Source organism: Myotis yumanensis, unplaced genomic scaffold, assembly GCF_028538775.1.
Source record: "Myotis yumanensis isolate MYYU_CA2020_CCGP unplaced genomic scaffold, mMyoYum1.0.hap1 SCAF_17, whole genome shotgun sequence".
In the NCBI taxonomy this organism is placed as follows: domain Eukaryota; kingdom Metazoa; phylum Chordata; class Mammalia; order Chiroptera; family Vespertilionidae; genus Myotis; species Myotis yumanensis.
Window position 1 is genome coordinate 39,196,862 of NW_027223768.1, and position 19,385 is coordinate 39,216,246.

The 19,385-nt window shown below is 41.9% G+C and overlaps 1 protein-coding gene across 1 annotated transcript; it reads right to left on the reverse strand.

Annotated features, from left to right (window-relative positions):
* Positions 1-666: 666 nt before the first annotated feature.
* BLZF1 (basic leucine zipper nuclear factor 1) lies at positions 667-19,369 on the reverse strand. Its single transcript, XM_070396377.1, has 7 exons — positions 19,029-19,369; positions 17,922-17,995; positions 13,136-13,575; positions 11,171-11,370; positions 8,864-8,992; positions 5,712-5,931; positions 667-2,010 (listed from the first exon to the last, which is right to left on the reverse strand). The coding sequence occupies exons 2-7, from the start codon at positions 17,950-17,952 to the stop codon at positions 1,825-1,827; spliced, it is 1,206 nt and encodes a 401-aa protein (XP_070252478.1). The 5' UTR covers positions 17,953-17,995; positions 19,029-19,369; the 3' UTR covers positions 667-1,824.
* Between the last annotated feature and the right edge of the window lie 16 nt (positions 19,370-19,385).

A 19,385-nucleotide genomic window follows, 5' to 3' on the forward strand; every position in this document is an offset into this window, starting at 1 on the left:
CCAGGCAGGCAAGTCCAACTCAAGGGGAAGGACTTCCACTGGTGCTCAGGCCTCACCAAGCTTTTATTGGTCTGGGATACCCCCATAGCATAGCCCTTAGGCAGCCCAGCTCCGACCTTTGCTAGGGCTTCAAAGGTACCCAGCCTTCGGGGGTTCTCTGTCTACGCTTATCAGCTAGTGAAAACAATAGGTGGTCTTCCACACTCCGACACGCGTGTCATAGGTTCGCCATCACTGTTATAGGCCATTAGTATATTTTTCGGGAGATATTTATATTCATGTCCTTTCCTACTGTTTAATTGGGTTGCTTTTGGGTTGTTGAGTTGTAATTCTTTACTTATTCTGGTACTGAACCCTTATTAGATATGTGATTTGCAAATATTTTTACCCATTCTGTGGGTTGCCTCTTTATTCTGTTGATAGTGTCCTTTGATGTACAAAAGTTTTTAATTTTGGTGAAGTTCAATTTATCTTTTTGTTTTTGTTGCCTGTGCTTCTGGTATCGTAACTAAGAAATCACTGCCAAATCCAACATCATGAAGCCTTTCCTATAAGTTTTATACTAAAACTAAAGGAAAGGCTGAAGAATCAGTTGTAAATAGTATAAGCTAGATGAAGACTTGAAATGCAATACATCATTCTGAGGGGAAAAAAGACAACATTGCATAAAGAAGATAGAGAAATTTATTGCCACATGAAATTATAAATATAACTCAGATGAATCAGACCAAAAAAATCACTAGATTGACATTAAAATACAATGTACTTTGACCAGATTTGTTTCTTGAAGGCTTTTCTATTGACAGGCACTTCTGTAACTAATTAGTATAATTTGGTATAAACATTTTATGGATAGTTTTAAAGGCCTATAAAAGGATGTTTGTGATTATCCATCATAAACAATAATGGATCTTACAGAATGTAAATTTAATTGATGGGTTACATGTTTGAGTTTGTACTGTATCCTAGAAAGATCCTACTTTCTCCACCTTATTTTATAAATATCAAATTGGATATTTTGTTGCTTTGCCAAATTGAGCAAATTGTTAGAACCTGTTTCTTCTATATATATCAAGTGGCATCCACTCAAAATATGGAATCCTCTGCACAAAAACAGCAGGACACATTTTGCTGAAGCTCTTGTTAATGTGGCTGTCAGTTCCTAATTTTCCTCATATACAGCATTTATTTTTAAAAGATTTATCCCTTCACCTACTGTATTTCCTAAGCCTCCTTTGTAGCCCCTCACACCCCAAATTCACCAAAAGGGAAAAAACACTTCCTCCCTCATCCCCTCTGCTGATTATTACTTTAGAGTAGGGGTCAGTAATGGGACGAATAGGAAATATTTTAGGCTTTGCAGCCTGTTTCCTCTGCGGAGCTCTGCTGTGGTACTACAAGAGCCCACTGCAGACAGCAGTACATGATGGGTGTGGCTGCCTAAGGCCCATGGCTCTAGTTTGCCAATCATTGATTTTGATTACCAAATTAAATCTGTGCATATAAAATATATAGCAAGATAAACAATAATTTGGGGCCTAAAAGAAGGTATATAATTTTTCCCTTTTAAAGCCCATTAGGAAAAACATCGTGTAATACCTGGGAAGCATTCCCCACTTTATATATATTTTCACTGCTTCATTCTTTTCTTACCTGAGACATTTATTAAGGGTTACCTGGGGTCTAGTACATGAAACATTTTGGGGATATACATTATTTAAGTAGAAAGTGAGATCACTTCTAGCATTATAGGAACCCCAGCTCCCCACTAAGAATGGCTCCTGGGTAGCAGGCACATGCCTGCAGCATACCCAATGTTACACGTTAAAGGGCAATAAGTTCTCCCTGGCAGTTGTTGCAGCAATTGAAGGTGATATTTTCATATCTAGTATAGGGATGAAATCGCCCAATATTTTTCTTTGTAGCAAGTAAGGTGGTTGGTGAAGACTCAGAAAATGGATTATCAGATGAGCTTTCTGAACTGGTAGCTGGGTCCAAAATGTGTAGCACCTGAGGAAAATAAGAAATGATGTCAGAAGTATGCAGCAGGGACTGTAAACCCCTTGGTTTTATTGAGGTATAACTCCCTATGTAGCTCTATTTCATTAATATGTAACTATCATAAAAATAACATCTGAATAAGGAATTTGATGAGAGAACTTATTCCGTTTCTCAAAAAGCTCTAAATTTAACAATGATGTCTAGTTATTACACTACCTAGTTTACATATTTTTTAAAAATGGAGAAATTGATGTTCTCTTATGGATACTGATGAAAACATAGAAGAAAATAAGATTGTATCAATTCTACCTTAAGTTATGTCCATTTCCATCCTAAACCAAAAAGTACTTTAGTCTTTCATGCAACTGCTTGGAATCAGGATTCTACCCTGATTCTTCTATTGAAATCCTACTTCACAGTTTCTGATCACTGACTTACAAAAATCAATGGCTTTTCATTTTTCTTTTCTTTTTTTTTAAAATATATTTTATTGATTTTTTACAGAGAGGAAGGGAGAGAGATAGAGAGTTAGAAACATCAATGAGAGAGAAACATCGATCAGCTGCCTCCTGCACATCTCCTACTGGGGATGTGCCCACAACCAAGGTACATGCCCTTGACCGGAATCGAACCTGGGACCCTTCAGTCTGCAGGCCAATGCTCCATCCACTGAGCCAAACCGGTTTCGGCTTCATTTTTCTTTTACTAATTTATATGCAACATTTCATGCTCACCAGCATGTTCTTGCTTTTTGGGTTTCATGGACACCATGCTCCCTAATTGTTCTGCTCTGACTTTCCCTATTCTATTGCTTTACTGAGACCCACAGCAGGAGGAACTCTTGAGTTGAAAAACTTCTCCAATAAGGGATAACATGCTAATGCTGGCTATCGTCCTGCTTCTCGTGTTCATCTTCTCCCGCCTGTCATGGTGTGATGAGGACAGGTTATGGTGGGAGAGAGGGAGGCAGTGCAGTTGGAAAGGAATTGAGAACAGCACTGGTTCCATGAGCCAAGGGAAGAAAGTGCTACAAGCAAGAAGGAGCCGTCAGTCCTAGCAAACACTGCTGGCAGCAGCTGCAGAACCAGGGACACAACTTCCCAACGAAGAGAATGGAGAAGGAGAACAGAAAGGTAAAGATGACGGGTTTAGTTTTAGCCACCGATTCACTTAGTAAATAGAGTACCTACTTTGTGCAAAGGATTATACCAGACCTCGAGGACACATCAGAAACAGCCCCGCCCTTAAAAAGCTTGTAGTTTGGCAGATGGAGAATCAAACAGTTGCAATTTTACATGTTAAAGAGCTATATGTACAAAATGTAATGGAAGCCTGGAGGAGGAAACATCTAGGTTTTCCAGTGAGATTCGCAGAGGGCTGATTCTTCAGATAGAGAGGTGCAGGAAGGATGGTTGAGGCAGAAGGAATAGTATGTATAGGCGGGTGAGACACAATGGCATATCTGTGGAATAACAAGTGTTTAAATACTGGCATGTGAATTGTATGTACGTGTGTGTGTGTGGGGGGGGTACACCTGGGAAATGATCCTTGAAAGGAAAAATGGAGTAAAGATTATGAAAATCCTTCTATACAGTATAAAGAATTCAAACTCAATAAGGGAGGCTGGGAGCTGTTTGAACAGGACATTTGAACACTAACATTGGGAGGGGGTGGCATTTTTGAAATAACTCTCTGGCAGGTGAAAAGCAAGGCAGGGATATTAGTGAGGAGGCTCTTGCAATAGTCGAGGTTGGAAGTCAGTGGTTGAACTTGCGATAGAGCACAAATTTGAAGGAACTGATAGGACGTGTAAAACCAACAGGATCCGGGGGATGAAGGAAATAATAAAAATGATAGCTAGCACGATTGAGAAATTACACCACACTGGAGCCTGCTCTGGGATCTATATGCATTCTCTATGGACTCCTCAGAACATCCCTAGATAGTAGGTGTAGTTATTAAGACAGGGAGTACTGGTGAGGAAGGGGCTGGCTTTCCTTCTCCTTCCTCTTGGAGGGGGTAGAACACATGTGCGGAAGCAAGGAGAAAAGTGATTGTTCTATTTTTAGGTGTCTGTGGGACAGACATAGAAATAGCCACCTGAATCTGTCTTTTGAACTAAAAAAAATTCTCAGTTAAAGTCATAAGCAGAAAGCTATGGGATAAGGAGTCTGTTATGTGAGGAAATGCTGCTCCGTTCCTCACAGGGAAAGGATGCTCCGTTCCTCAGATCCCAGGAAGAATGGTCACGGAAACAGCAGAGTTGTTTCAGAAACCATGGAAGTTTAAAAGCATGGGGAACAGATTCCTATGGATTATCAACACGCAGAGGAGGAGACAAGGTTATGACAAGGAATTCAGTGAGGTAGCATGGAGCCGGGAAAGAGTAACGTCACAGAAGTGACATGTAGTACATAGGACAATAGAGTCATCAAACACTCATGACCTTCGTAAGGACTTTGGGGACAGTGGAGCTAGAAGTCTACTAGGATAAGTGATGGCGGGAACTGAGGGTGGACGGGACGTGAGAAACAAGTCAGCTTGTCCAAGGTTCTTGACTGTGAAGGGAAGGTGGTAAGGCCGTCTGCAGAGAACTTAGGGTGGAGGGAGGATGTTTCATTTTAGATGCGAGGCACTGGGCACGTTCTTAAGCCAAAAAAAGAAAGAGCCAACAGAGAGAAGGGATGAGTGTTGGGGGAGCCTGCTGGGGAGCTTTAGAGAGAGGGACACCTTTTCCTGTAGGAGGGACGTATGGAAAGCTGGCTGCCATGCAGACAGGTGCCTAGATATCAAGTGGGACCTTGTGGTGGTTTTCTGCCTCTGCTCCCTTTTCCTTCTGTCTGTAAGGAACCAGTCACCTGCTGATGAGTCTGATGGGTATAGAAACAAAGAAGACAGACAGTTGAACTGACATAGGACTGGAGTCTTGAGGGCACCTGAGAGAAGGATAAGGGACAAAGGCTCTTCGGAATGGAGTCTAAGTAAGCTGTGGCAAGAAAAGCCAGGAGAGTGAGCTGATGAGATGAAGAAAAACAATGAAGAGATCAAGGGGGACAAAATGATGATGTGACAAGGAACAGGGTAATCAGAACTAAGGAAGCAGAGCTGGGAAGAAAAGTTGACCACAGGCCAGTGCAAGGTGTTGAGTGGCAGATTTTAAAAGTGGACAGTTCTGGTTAATGGCCAGGCCTAAGATGGGAGCTGGGGAGCTGGATATTGAAGTTCAATGAAGTGAACTTGGTTGTACTCATGGAACTGAGACCACAGTATGTGACAAGTCATCTATGGGAGCCCTACTTCACCCAGGACTATATGTTCCAGGTCTATACTCTATGATTCACATCTATATGTGAGAATTAACAAATAATTTCTTAAATCAGAAGTAATCTATTATCTACTCATGATTACTAAATGAAAAATTCTACCTGGTAGTTTTCATATCAAAATGAATTCAAGAAAAGACTAAAAAAATAGGCCCTTTTTCAAAACAATTGCATTTTTCTCTTTAAGAATAGAATAATGATATTCAAGGAAATTAAAGTTCAGAGGAGGAAATGATTTTCTCCAAGATCACAAGCTCAGGCGCATGAGCTCATGTTTAAGTCCCATGTTCCTGAACTCCAGTGCCACACACTTGCCATTAGAACACGCCACCCTTTAGTGAGAGGTCGCTGTTAGAAGTTCCACAGATCATGCAAGGAATATTTTACCGTTTCAGCCATTTTCTCCGCTGGGGTGCTGCAGAATTCAACAGTTGGTGGAGTCTTTTTTTGACTGTTAGTTCCAACATTTCCCAGAAGATGAGCATTCACCGCTTTTGCCAATTTGTGATTGGTTAGCGCTAGTTCTGCTGTGCTGTGAGGCTGGGTGCTAGGATAGTAAGTCTGCTCTCTTCCCCACTGCAAGGAGACCAGGAGCTCCTCCAGTAAACTGCAGAGAACACGCATGAACACTGAACATTAATAACACAAAACAGAAAAATCAGGAATGCTCAATGCATGAAAAACATACTTCTGAAGTTATATATCTTTCAGAGTTCAATAAATCAGGAAGTCTGGGAAAAGATTAGATTACAAAAAGCACTTATCAATTTGCTATATTATTATCTGGAAATCTCTTAACAAGCAGTACTTTTTTGTCCTCATATTCTAGAATAGGTAAAATACACTAGTATATCATTCAGTTGTACAGAACTACTGATTTGATTTGTGCATCTATTCATATGGTATTTCCTTTCTGGTGAGTTGCATTAATTAATTTTTGAATGACATATTACCTACAATTCCTGGGCTAAAATTTACTTGGACATGATGTATAAATCTTTTTATACAGTCATGCTCCACTAAACGATGGGGATATCTTCTGAGAAATGCATCGTTAGACAATTTCATCATTGTGTGAACATCACAGAGTGCACTACACACACCTAGAGAGTACAGCTCACGGCACACCTGGGCTGTCTGGGACAGCCTATTGCTCCTGGGCTACAAACTCGTATAGCAGGTTACTATACACAAGTATGTCAAACTCGTGGCCGGCAGGCTACGTGCTGTGAGTCTGACATGCTTGCTGTACAACATGAGATTAAGCAAGCCCAAGAGAAATTGATGCAATCCAGAGACACTGGATGGATGAGGCTGCTGCTGGGATAACATGGTGCACTACCTTACTTGTTTTTTGAAAGTGGAAGAGTGCACTCTAAAATAATGATAAATGGTATAGGAAATACATAAACCAGTAACACAGGTATTTATGATAACCAGGTTTAGGGACTGTACATATTGTATGTGCTCAGCTTTCATATGGCTGGCAGTGCATTAGGTTGGTTTTCACCAGCATCACCACAAGCACGCAGCCAACCTCAGGATGACTATGTCACCAGGTGATAGGAGTTTTTAGCTCCATTATAATCTTATGGGACCACCATAGTCTGTCACTGACCAAAACATCTTTATGCAGCACATGACTGTATATGGTTGGATTTGATACATTAAAATTCTGTGAAGGATTTTTGCAACTATGTGATGAGAACTACTGGTCTGTAGTTTTCTTGCAATGTCTCTGTCTGGTTTGGTATCAAGATAATGCTGGCCTCAAATAATGAGTTGGAAATTGTTCCCTACTTCTCTATTTCCTAGAAGAGTTTGTGTAAATTTGGGTTTATTTCTTCCTTACATGTTTGCTAGTATTCACCAGTGAACCCCTCTAGGCCTGGACTTTCATTTACTGGAAGGTTTTTAATTACAAATACAACTGTCTTAATAGGTTATGCTATTCAGGTTATCTGTTCTTGATACTCTTAGGTAGTTTGTGCATTTTAAGGAGTTTGTCCATTTCATTTAAGCTGTTGAACTTATTGGCATAGAGCTGTTCACAACATCCCCCTGTAATATATACACTAGTGTCCCAGTGCACAGGTTCGTGCACACTGAAAGGAAATTAATTAGAAGAAATATTTTAATATCGCTATTCGCGTCTTGCTAATGAAAAGAAAATAGAATTCTACCAAGTCTCCCATCTACTTACTCCAGGACTTCTGTGAGGATCAAATAAGATGAGGCATGGGAAAACGCTTCACAAACATTTGATTAAACTGTAAAATGTTTGCACCTGGCTATAAAGCAAGTCAGGTTCCTGGGCTAAATAAACTCCAACGATGTTAGTCGCTAGGGAGAGGAAGCTGGGCATTGCTACATGACGTCATTACCTGGCGCCCACAGCCACTGTTTTTGAGCTGAGCTGGGCTGTGGGCCACATTTTGCACCATGGGATCTTGGCAGTGTTGGCTGCAATTTGGTGGGGTGTCGCTCCAGGGTAGTGGCGGGCCTGTGTCCTACTAGGGGGAAGCTGAGTGTTGGTTTGTCGGCTCCAGGTCCATGGTACCATTTATTTTTAAATGGCCAGTGTGCATCTGTCCCCTGGTGGTCAGTGCGCGTCATAGCTGCCGGTAGGATGGATGGACACTTAGCCTTTTGTGGGGAATCAAACCCAAGACCCTTTGGTGTGCTGGCTGATGCTCCCACCACTGAGCACCACTGGCCAGGCACCCTGTTATCTTTTTTTATGTTTATAGAATCTGTAGTGAAGCCTCCTCCTCCTCATTCCTGATATTGGTCATGTATATCTTTTTCCCTGATTATTCTGAGGTTTCTTAATTTTATCTTTTCAAAGAAGCTGCATTTGGCTTTCTATTTCATTTATTTCTGCTCTCATCCTATTGTTTTCTTCTTTTGCTTAATTTGCTCCTTTTATTCCTTAAGGAGAAAGCTCAGATTATTGACGAGACCTTTCTTCTTTTCTCAGATAAGCATTTAAGTCACAAATTTCCCTCTAAACATTGTGTTAGTTGCCTCCCACAAAATCTGATATTTTGATATATTGCATTTTCATTCTTCCAATTTCCCCTATGGTTTCCTCTTTGGCTTGTACTGATCTGATTTCCAATAAATCAATGATGTAGAAGTACAAAGCGCCTTGGAGGGAGACCACCAATTTTGCCAGTTCTGGGGCACATGGACATGAAAGCAAGCTCAAACACTGCAGAGTGGTCCTCAAAAAGACCTCCTTCCGAAGAACAAACAAGTACATGCTTTGGCTTCTACCAAAAGTTACACAGAAGTGCAACAAATATAATATAAAATGACTTTAAAGTTCAGAGAGTTCTATGATAAATATAACTAATTCTCTCCAGTTAAGAATGTAAGCTGCAGATCTTCTTTTAGTCATCTTCCTTCTCCTGGGCGTCTGTTTGAAATGCTACTCAAGTATATACTCAACAAGCTGTAAATGCAGCAACACTGCAGAACCGCCGTGTGCTGGGAACCGCAGGAGCGCAGAAGAGTCGGAGGTGAAAGGGCCATACCTGTGGGTGGCTTTCATCCCCTGGCGCAGCTGCTCCCGCTCGCTCAGAAGGTCCTGGAGGGCGCCCTGGGCGTCCCGGTGCTGCCGCTGCAGAACTGCCCTGGAGTTGGTTAACTCGTCTGCCATGACCCTGGAAGAGATGAAAACCTCACCTATAAATTCTCCGACGACAACACAGTGCAAAGAAGTTAATATATGACCTTGGCGACTGTCATTTTCAAAAGCTTACAAAGAATATGTAACAGATATATTCTCAGTGTTTCAATCTTCACTAAGAAGCATTTAAAATGTTTACAAGCTGAGAACTCACTGAAGGGATTCAATTAAAATATTTACAAAATGACAAAGGAAACAGACTTTCCTTATATACAGTGACTTTTGGGATGTTCCTCAATCTTCCTTCAGATTGACCAAATTTTGGAAAAAAATAACATTAATCAAATATTTTAAATATAAAACAGTTTAGAGGAAAACAAAAATGCATTATTTTCCTGCCATCCAATTACCTCTTTGCCCTTAGAAGAATATTAAAATAATGTAAAAAGGCTTCCACACAGGAAAACGAAGCCTTCCCTCCTGTCCAGGGTCCCATCCTTCTTTTACATGTAACCAGTCCAGTTCCTTATACATTTTCCCAGAAAAACATTTATGTATATTCAACATAAAACTATGGGTTAAAATAAATATATTTTTCACTTACAAAAAGGGATTATTTAATATAAGCTTTTCTATACTTTGCTTTTTTCACCTAATAGTTTATGTTGGTGAATTTTTAGTATCAGCACATGTAGAGCTATCTCATCCCCCTTTTTAAAAATAAAGCTTCACGTTTTCTTCTGATTGGATGTACCAAAGTTTATTTAATCAGTTCCCTATTAATGGCACTGAAGCAAATTTTAAGTATGTTTAAATAGCAGAAAATCTTAAAACTAAAATTAAAGTCTCAAATCATAGCAACAACTAAATTCCTTAAAATAAAAAAATTTTCACAATGAATGATTAAATCAACTAAAATGTCACTAAAGTATACTCTCCATTGCCCTTAGAATGTTATTGTCATTTTTGATCAGGATGTTATAAAAAGTTACATATTACAATAATCTGTTGTCTCTTAAACTGTTCAAGGAGAATTAATTAACTTTCATTCTAAGACAATAAGCAGTACATTCATTTCTCCAAACAGCATCCTATACTGTCATTTTCAAAAACTTGCAAAGAATATTTAACATAGTCAAATTAGAAAACAAAATAAGGACTTTACGAGAGTAGTCAATTACTAGAAGGTAGCACCGATATTAAGACATGAAGAAACATTTTCTTGAAAATTTATTCATCACAATTGTGGTTCTTAGAGTACAGCCTGAGAACCTCTGGGGCTTTGTGAGATATCGCCAGATGATTGGATGTGAATCAACAGTTATTACTAGTAAGCATATTGCGTGTGAAACACTGGCTAAGCACGGAGAATACACAGTTGGATAACTCCCAGACCCCATTCTCCAGTAACACAACGTTGGAAGGAGGAGGGGATCTATATAAAAGCCTAAGTGACCAGCCAACCAGCCGGTAGCTATGACGTGCACTGACCACCAGGGGGTAGATGCTCAGTGCAGGAGCTAAGCGACAGAAACTTTGCAGAGTACCCTCTTGCACTCCGGAACCCCTTGGGGGATGTTGGACTGCCGGTTTTGCCCCGATCCCCGCAGGTCAGGCTGAGGGATCCCACTGGTGCACGAATCCGTGCACCAAGCCTCTAGTAAATAGATAAAGAATCACAATTTCTTGCCGTTTCCCAACTATCAGTGTGTCCATGGGCCTGTTGGAGTGCAGCCTCATCCACTATGCATATATATGCCATTCTTCTCTACTTGTGCAAAGAGAGAAAACGGCTGGGAAGCTCTATTATATATTAACTACAATGAGAACAAGCATGAAGGACAAAAAATACTATCTTACAAAGTGACAATGACATGAGTTCTCCAGAAAAATAATTTAGTTTTTTATTGTGATTTTAATATTTACTAGATGTCTGAATTGACAATTTTGTTTCAGTATTAAATATTGTAGTGGGAATGATTTCTACTATAGAGTAGCAACCTAGAATTCTGGAATGAGGGAGGATCCTTATATCTCTTCTCCCTTTAGGGACTCTGTGCTTCCATCCACAGGAGTGAGAGTCCACATCTTAAATAATATATGAGCAACCTGACTCAGAGTTTGTCACTCTACAATTGACTTTCTTGTGTTATGGGTCAAAAGGCTAATAGATCAAAACAGAAAATGGAAAACTATTTAAAGCAGAACATACCTGCTCGCGAGGAATTTGCTTCGCCACACGTCACACTGTATTGACATTCGTTCTAACTGCTCGGCAAGCTGAGCTGTGTTCTGACCCAGGGCTTCATTTTCTAAAATAAGCTGATTTTTCTCACGGGCTAGACGTTCAAAGTGATACTGAAGATCATCACCAACAGAAGCCACCAGCAGCTTTTTTAACTCACGATTGACCTAGAAAAACACATAACAATGTAACACGCTCAGGGGCGTGTCAGTGACTACAATGTACAGAATGAACAAAAGAGAAACTGTTCTGCGTAATTTGAACCTCCATTAATTAAAGATCAAACAGTGACATTAAATATCTAAGTGTCATGATATACCCATATTAACCAAACCTACTTCTATCTTTATAGCCCAGGTGGTTATAAACTGAGCCTCTTATAACAAGAGCACAAGTTATTATCATAAAGTAACAAACTGCTCCCAGTCAACACTTAAAGGGGAAAAATTAGAAAACTAAACAGTGAGTTTTGTTAAAAAATGACAGAGAATTTAAAAATATATATATTTTTAAATTTATTTTTAGAGAGAGAGGGAAAGGAGTAGAGAGATAGAAACATCAGTCGAGAAATATCAACAATCAGCTGCCTCTTTGCAGGCCCCCTACTGGGGATCCAGCCTGAACCTCTTGGTTCCTGGGTGGAGCCACAAAGGCCAGTGGACAGAGAATGTTTTATGTGTGTGTTTTTAAATCTTATCTAACATTTAAAAAATAATTTCTTTGAGCCCTACGATTTTTCCTTTTAAGAATTTAAGTAAAGGAAGAAATTCAGGATTCTCTACAAGCACATCCTTTACATTAATATTCAAAACCCAGGAGTCAAAAATATAAATGTCCAATCACAGATATTGGTTTATGGTGCAGGCACTGAAGAACTGTGGCTATTTGTAATAGAATATTCTGTGACATAAGAAGACGTTAACAACTAAGGTGGCACTATTTGTAATAGAACGTTCTTGACATAGGAAAACATTAACATCTAAGATGGCACTATTTTCATTGTTTTTTTTTGTATTCAAATCGTTTACAAATACTTTTATAATTAGAAATTAGTTCTTAAAAATATATTAAAATACATTTGGGTAAGAACCACTAACCAATGTCACAAAGACTAAGAGGGGAAAAGTGGAGGCTAAGGCAATGTTAACTGTGATGAAAAGATTAAAGAAACACAATCAAACATTATAGATTGTTTCCATTTACAGTGACGAGAACAATACGTATCCTACCATTCTCTATATTCCAAGCATTATGTATACATAGGTAAAAATACTTGGAATTCATGGATCCTTAAAACAGGATTTACTAACAAGTCAGTTTCACAGCCTGAGTTGGCCAGTCTTTGGTCTGGAAGTTTACAACTGTAACCTCCTTTTACAACTTAGAGGTGTCAAAGGCCCTCACTCTTCCTTCTTCAGTGTGGGTTAGAGCATAAGTTCCCGACATACACTAGTTCTATGCGAGGCCCTGAGAGTGTGAAATGTAAGAGGAAGCATCTAGAGCAGTGGTTCTCAACCTTCCTAATGCCGCGACCCTTTAATACAGTTCCTCATGTTGTGGTGACCCCCAACCATAACGTTATTTTCGTTGCTACTTCATAACTGTAAGTTTGCTACTGTTATGAATCGTAATGTAAATATCTGATATGCAGGATGTATTTTCATTGTTACAAATTGAACATAATTAAAGCATAGTGATTAATCACAAAAACAATATGTAATTATATATGTGTTTTCCGATGGTCTTAGGCAACCCCTGTGAAAGGGTCGTTCAAACCCCAAAGGGGTCGCGACCCACAGGTTGAGAACCGCTGATCTAGAGAGTGATGAGCTGTAGTGAGTGGCACCTGCTTTCCCAGGAGGAATGGGGTTTCTAACTCGCAGGCTCAGGGCCAGGTGTGGCCAGCACCACTGCAGCCCGGCCGGTCCTCACCTCCGTCTGCACACGGAGCTGGTTGGAAAGGCCCTCTCGGTCCTGCAGCAGCCTTCTTTCCGAGTTCCTGAGCTTCTCCAAGGTGCTCTTCACCTCTGCGAGCTCCTTCCTGGGCTCTGCAGCCCCCTCGGACTGACCAGAGAGCTCCCCTTTCTGACGCCCGAGAGGCTTAACCTTGGCATTTTTGTTGGGGACAACGTGGGTTATAGCAGCTTTGGGAACCAATATCCTTATAGCTTCGACTTCCACCGCTTTCTCAGTGAGGATCTTGCCCAGCTGCAGGACTCCGGGGCTCTCTGAGGCGACTGCTTTCCTTCGTGGACTCGGAAGGGCGTGGGGCTTTACAGGCTGGACTCCAGAGGTGACTTCAACAGACTTAGGTGGCTCCTCCGTTTCCATTCCATCTCCTGCTCCTCGGATTGGGGTTGAAGTCAGGGTGACTGAAAAAGGGAGCACAAAACATAAACTACTTGCTGAAAAGAAGTACCAGGAAAATGCCAAGACACGTCAGAATTACTACATCAGAATTACTGGCATTTACAGAATGGAAATATTCAGACTGAAAGTAATTTTCAAAACAATCGTGTGTCAAAGAAAGATGAACCATGCCCTACTGGTTCAAGCTTCCCTTACGTAAATGGTTTCTCTCTCTCGGTAGGAAATGCAGATTTGGAATCAGGGTGTTTGGTTCTGATCTCTACTTCCTAGTATGACCCTAGGAAAATCACTTAGCCCTCCATGAACCTCAGTGTCCTAACCTGCAAAATGGAGACAATGACAGTTGTGCTGCAGGTTGAGGTAAACAAGAACACAGTAAGATCAAGAGCCTGGCACACCTACACACGCAGTAATGTCAGCTAACTATAAAAAATAAATGTCAGCTATATATATGCATATTTGAAAACATCTACTTCAAAAGAGATTTATCTGTTGTCTGAACTCTTGGAAAGAATGCTTCGCACAAACTACCCAACTGGACTATCCGATGCTCTCTCCCAGGCCTCTAATCGCTGTCTTATTCTCCTAAGTGGCGTCTTTGGCCCTCACTATGGCTCTTGGTTACCCCTAAGAAGTCACCTTTAATCCACGCTTCACATTCAATCTTCCCGATTGTTCCGGCCCACTCTCTGAAGAACACCCATGGCACTTACTGTCTCAAACATTCAGTTTGAAACTCAATCATGAACCAACATGATCATTTTAAGGGTTTTGTACATGCTATTTTCTCGTTCCCAGTAAGTCTGATAAGCACAGTAAGAGCAGACATTATGCCCCATAAAGTGGAAGGAACACGGTGCCATAGATATGACAGGACTGTGGGGATCAGCCAGATCTGGTTTGAATTCCTTTCCACTGTTACTATCTGGACAAAATCCTATAATGATCTCAGCTTCAGTTTTAACTTCCATGGAATTAATTTAATAATATTTACATCTAGGTAGTATTAAATCTGAATTTTAAATGAGAAAATATTAAGTAACAGGTAACCAACACTTACAAAAGACTTACCATGTGCCAAATACCATTCTAAATACTTTTCATAGAACACTTGTAATCCTTACATAACCCTGTGAGTAGTACGATTAGCTCTATTTTATACATGAGGAACATGAGGCACAAGGCGGTCCAGCAATTTGCCCAAGGTCACACCACACAGCTAATAAGTGAAGAGGCAGAAGTGAATTCTAAGTAGTCTGTTCACAAAGACTGGGGCCTTCCCCACTGCATATACTGCCTCTTCCAGTGTCCCGAAGTTCAAGTTCAGGTATAAAATAAATGGCAGGCATTCAATAAATAGTAGCACCCATCCCTTTCCTCCATAACGCTTAGTGCACTACTGCACACGTTTACCAAACTAATTTGATCAACGGAAATAAATTACCTTCCCTCACGTAAGCAAGAAGGCAGTTCTGCTCACCAGTACGCTGCCACTGCTCCAGTCAGTAACAAACAGATTTGTTTCTTCCGCCCCTTGTATTACCGCCAGTGGAGCAGTAAGGAAAGTGTCAGTCACCTTTCTCCAAGAGAGGGCTCCCTCACTGACTCAGGCAGAAGGTGGTTTAGGGCTGAGGAAGACGGAGGGCGTGCTAGAACAGGACGTGCTGCAGACCTTGAGGAGGTAACTCAGGTGACACCTAACCTACACGGAGCCCTGAACTCGTGCGTAGCATCCCTTTGAGCTACACCTTAGATTTCCTGCCATTTGACAAGTCCAGCACACAGTGGAGAAATGGAAGGCAAAGCCCACAAATGTAATAATTAACCTTAATTCAACTTACTATGTGTGAAGGGCTTCTCCACGTCCTTCAGATGCATGACATTTAATTTTTACACCTGTCTCATGAGATAAGCACGACATACACATTTTGTAGATAGAAACAGGGGCTTTGAAAAGTTGCATAGCTTGTCCAAATCATCTGTGTCAGACTGGGATTTGAATCCAAATCTGACTCCAGAGTAAGTGTTAACTGGCCCAGGAGGCCATCCACAGACCACAACTATTGCCTCATCAACCCGAAGTTAGTCTCTGCTAAGGACACTACCTGGCAGACCACGGGAGCCCACAGAGTTTATGACAGTTATAGTGAGCTTTCAAAATCACGCAGAGCCAATCTGCATCAAACCCTGAATGGCCTCCCGTCTCTCTCAGAACAAACCAAGATCCTTAGCATGACCCGCCCAGCTCTCCGAGACCTGGCCCTGCCTGTCTGCTGGGCTCTACTTCTGCCATTCACCCCCCAGACTCTGGATTCCAGCCTGACTTGCTTTTTGGAGGGGTCTCAATAGCAGCAAAAGTCTGCCTTCCTCCCCAGACATTTCTCTGCTTGGAATATTCTTCCTAACACCCTCCCCCCTGCAGCTAGTTCCTACCCACCCCTCAAATCTCCGTTCAACCCTTCTTCCTAAGGATCTCTGTCTAATGCAAATCTAATTATCACCGAGACACCTGGCATTTAAGATATAATGTAGAATCATGAATTAACCACAGATTTTTTTTTAAAGAAATTAGCCCAGCTAGCGTGGCTCAGTGGTTGAGCACCTACCTATGAACCAGGAGTTCACAGTTCGATTCTGGTCGGGGCACGTGCCTAGGTTGTGGGCTTGAACCCCAGTGGAGGGTGTGCAGGAGGCAGCCGGTCAATGATTCTCTCTTATCACTGATGTTTCTACCTCTCTCTTCCTCTCCCTTCCTCTCTGAAATCAATAATATATATATATATTTTTTTAAATAAGAAACTAGAGCTTTACATTTACGCCAGCTGAAGCTTAACAGAAATCTCCTTTCAAACAAAATATGTTCAAGTTCCAATCAAATTCAATCAACTTGGTTCAACCACAGTTTACTCTTAACTGCATTTAAACTGTCCTACTTACTCAGGGCTTAGGAGAGCCAAGTTGTACTGTGTGCCACGTGGCGGCTCCCTCTCTGTAATGGCGACGATGCCAGCCCACAGGCACGCACCAGTAGGCACATGGGTCAGGGCTTCACCTTTCCTCACCTGGAAGCTCACCTTTCATAGTTCTGTTTTTCTCATGACACACATAGAAACCTTTATTACACATGCACTGGGCACAAGCCAGGACACATTCATGAGCAATTACCTTCTCCCAAGTGGGAGGACCATGATGTGTGTGGTACCAGCTCCGTAATGATGAGCAATGCTTACATAAGGCAAAACATCAACCCTATCCTTCTCCACTCTTTGAAGGGAACTAACCAAATAATTCAGTTGTGCAGCAACAGTATTTCCATCTGAGATCATTTATCAAAGATTAAAACATATCTGAGGTTTCTGGCTCATTCTTATTGTCTTCCCCAAGGATGCTGAAAGGCAGGGAAAGAACAAATGATAGGGGTTGGCAAACTGTTCCTATAAAGGGCCAGATAATAAATATTTTAAGCTGTTCGGACCATGAGACAAAGTTGAGCATATTACGTAGGTACTTATAAAAGAAGGGGAAAAAAAAACCCCAAAATTTTATACATGAAATTCAAACTAATAATTGAATAATTTTTTTAATATAGGTCTAATAATGAGAAGAACAGAATTCTTTTTTATTTGGGATCACACTTGGCTTAAGTGGGATTCAGTTAGTGCTCCCTATTATCAAACTGACTGCAAATGCTCTCAGGAGGCCCAAGGGCCCTAATTTTCAACCCTGCCCCAGAATACTGAGGCAAAAATATGACTTCATAGTTTGTTATTAAACATTTCTCCTTCTCTCATAAAAGTGCAAATCTATGAAGGCAGACACCCTAAGTCAGCATGACGGTGCGATAGAAAGAACACCAGACGCTGAGTCAAAATAACTCCATTCCCTCCTGCCACAGACTGTGTGACCTGGGGCAAATCCCTGACCTTGCCCCTCTTCCCCCCTCAGTGCTTTCAGAGTAACGCAAACACCAGCGTGTCTTCAAATCACTGCTTTCCCTGCGGACGAGCGTGCTGGGAGCTCGTCAGGCTGGGCTGCCTCCTAGCCTTTGTCTCCTCAGCTTCCGGAGATGTGCTTGGCACAGAAAAGGTGAATTGGTGCTTCCTGAAGTTCACTGATGTTAACACACGCCCTAGAGGATTTCACGCTAACAGCCAGTAACTAGCTCATCCTAAAACTGCTTAATTTTTGTCCCCTCGCCACTAAATCATTAGTGAAAGACTCAGCTACAGTCCGAACACAGATGATCCCCAGGCCTCTATGAGATCTACTCTTCTGGCTCAAACATGCCTTTGCCCTATCATCATAAATGTCATGGTTTAAAAACAATTATCATCGAAAGAAGACTTACCTTTAGTCTGTAAACTCTCAAGAGTAGTCATTTTTAATCAATGAAAATGTACCCCAAGACTTCTACTGAATAACCTAAAAATGTATAAAATGAAAGAATTAAAACAATACGGTATAAACACATTTACTAAGTAATACCCTGAAACTTAATTATATTCTACTTACTTCTGTATTTAGTAACATGCATTTAGAAAGGGAGTATCCCTCACACCCCTTTTTTAACAGGTGGTATTGTTAAAGCTACCAAATCTCCCTCTCTCTCTCTCTCTCTCTCACACACACACACACACACACACACAAAATCAGGCAGGGGTGGTATTTCTGTAACTGTCCTCACCAGGATACTCTAAATTACTGGATGTGTGTCCTGAATTTTAGTTCAGAAATAGCACATAAGCTATTGCAGAGGCTCTTGCATCATTGACATAACAACTGGAAATTTAAAGTAGTTAGTGCCAGCACACATCGGCACTAATGTGTTCACTTTGTATATCAGAGCTTCTATTTAGATGTTTAACAAACAACACAAATATTCATGATGGCTCACTTTGCACTTCCTCAGAAATAAAATTAAAGTGGCATAGCATGGACTCTCAGAAATGCGTGCGTGGCCGCAAAGTATCGAGGAAGAGTCACTGCAGAACAACGAGAGGGAGGCGGTAGGAACGCGATGTTAGTAATCGATGGTGAACTGCTCAGGAGGGCGGCTGGTTTCCCACAGCAGCCATCACCCCGAGGACTCGGCACCGGGGCTCACACCACCTCCTTCTACTGCCCCGAAAACGGGTCTCAAAGTGCCTTGGAGGGCGCAAGCGGCCCGCCAACCGCACTGGGAAGATGCTGCGCGATGGACAAGCACCGCAAGCGCCCGCGGGCAAATCCGCGTGAAGGGACGGCGGCGGCGGGGGGTGGGGGGTGGGGTGGAGGGAGTGGGTAACAGGCGACCCGTGAGGAGGCCACACGCCTGTCAACCTCTGCCGTCCCGGGTGGTCGTACCCGAAGTTCCGACCGGTCCAGCCTTAGACCCGAAGGCGTGGACACCAAACTCCAGCCCAGACTCCGTCACTGTCAACGTCCCCCTGGTCCCACCGGCCGTGCTTGGACGTACCTCTCAGACTCTCACTCCTCCCCAGCGGGCTCTCCGGTCCGGGGGCTCGGCGCGAAGTCCTGGGGTAACTTCTCCGCAGTCAGGCCCCTTCCATTCCCAGCCGCCCGCCGGCCTTCGCCACAGCGACTTCCCGCTCCCTCCTGTCACTTCCGATCGATTACTCAGGGTTTCGTTTCCGGAATACGTTTCCAAACAAACAGGTAAACATACCTGTCGTGCGTTTAAACTCAACTAACGCAGACCAGACGATGTAGGCTTCAGTGAGTGAAAACTGGACAGATGCTTATTTTAAAATAAACTAGAGAATATTTGGACCCTAGCCGGATACTGCCTTGAACTTCCGGGTCACCTGTCAAC

Bases quoted from the DNA above. Each gene is read 5' to 3' on its own strand.
- BLZF1 (XM_070396377.1), bottom strand. From the start codon at position 17,952: ATGACTACTCTTGAGAGTTTACAGACTAAAG. The intron at 13,576-17,921 runs GTAAGTCTTCTT...TCCCTTTTTCAG, and splicing joins TGAGAGTTTACAGACTAAAG to TCACCCTGACTTCAACCCCA. The intron at 11,371-13,135 runs GTGAGGACCGGC...GTGTTTTTCTAG, and splicing joins AGCTCCGTGTGCAGACGGAG to GTCAATCGTGAGTTAAAAAA.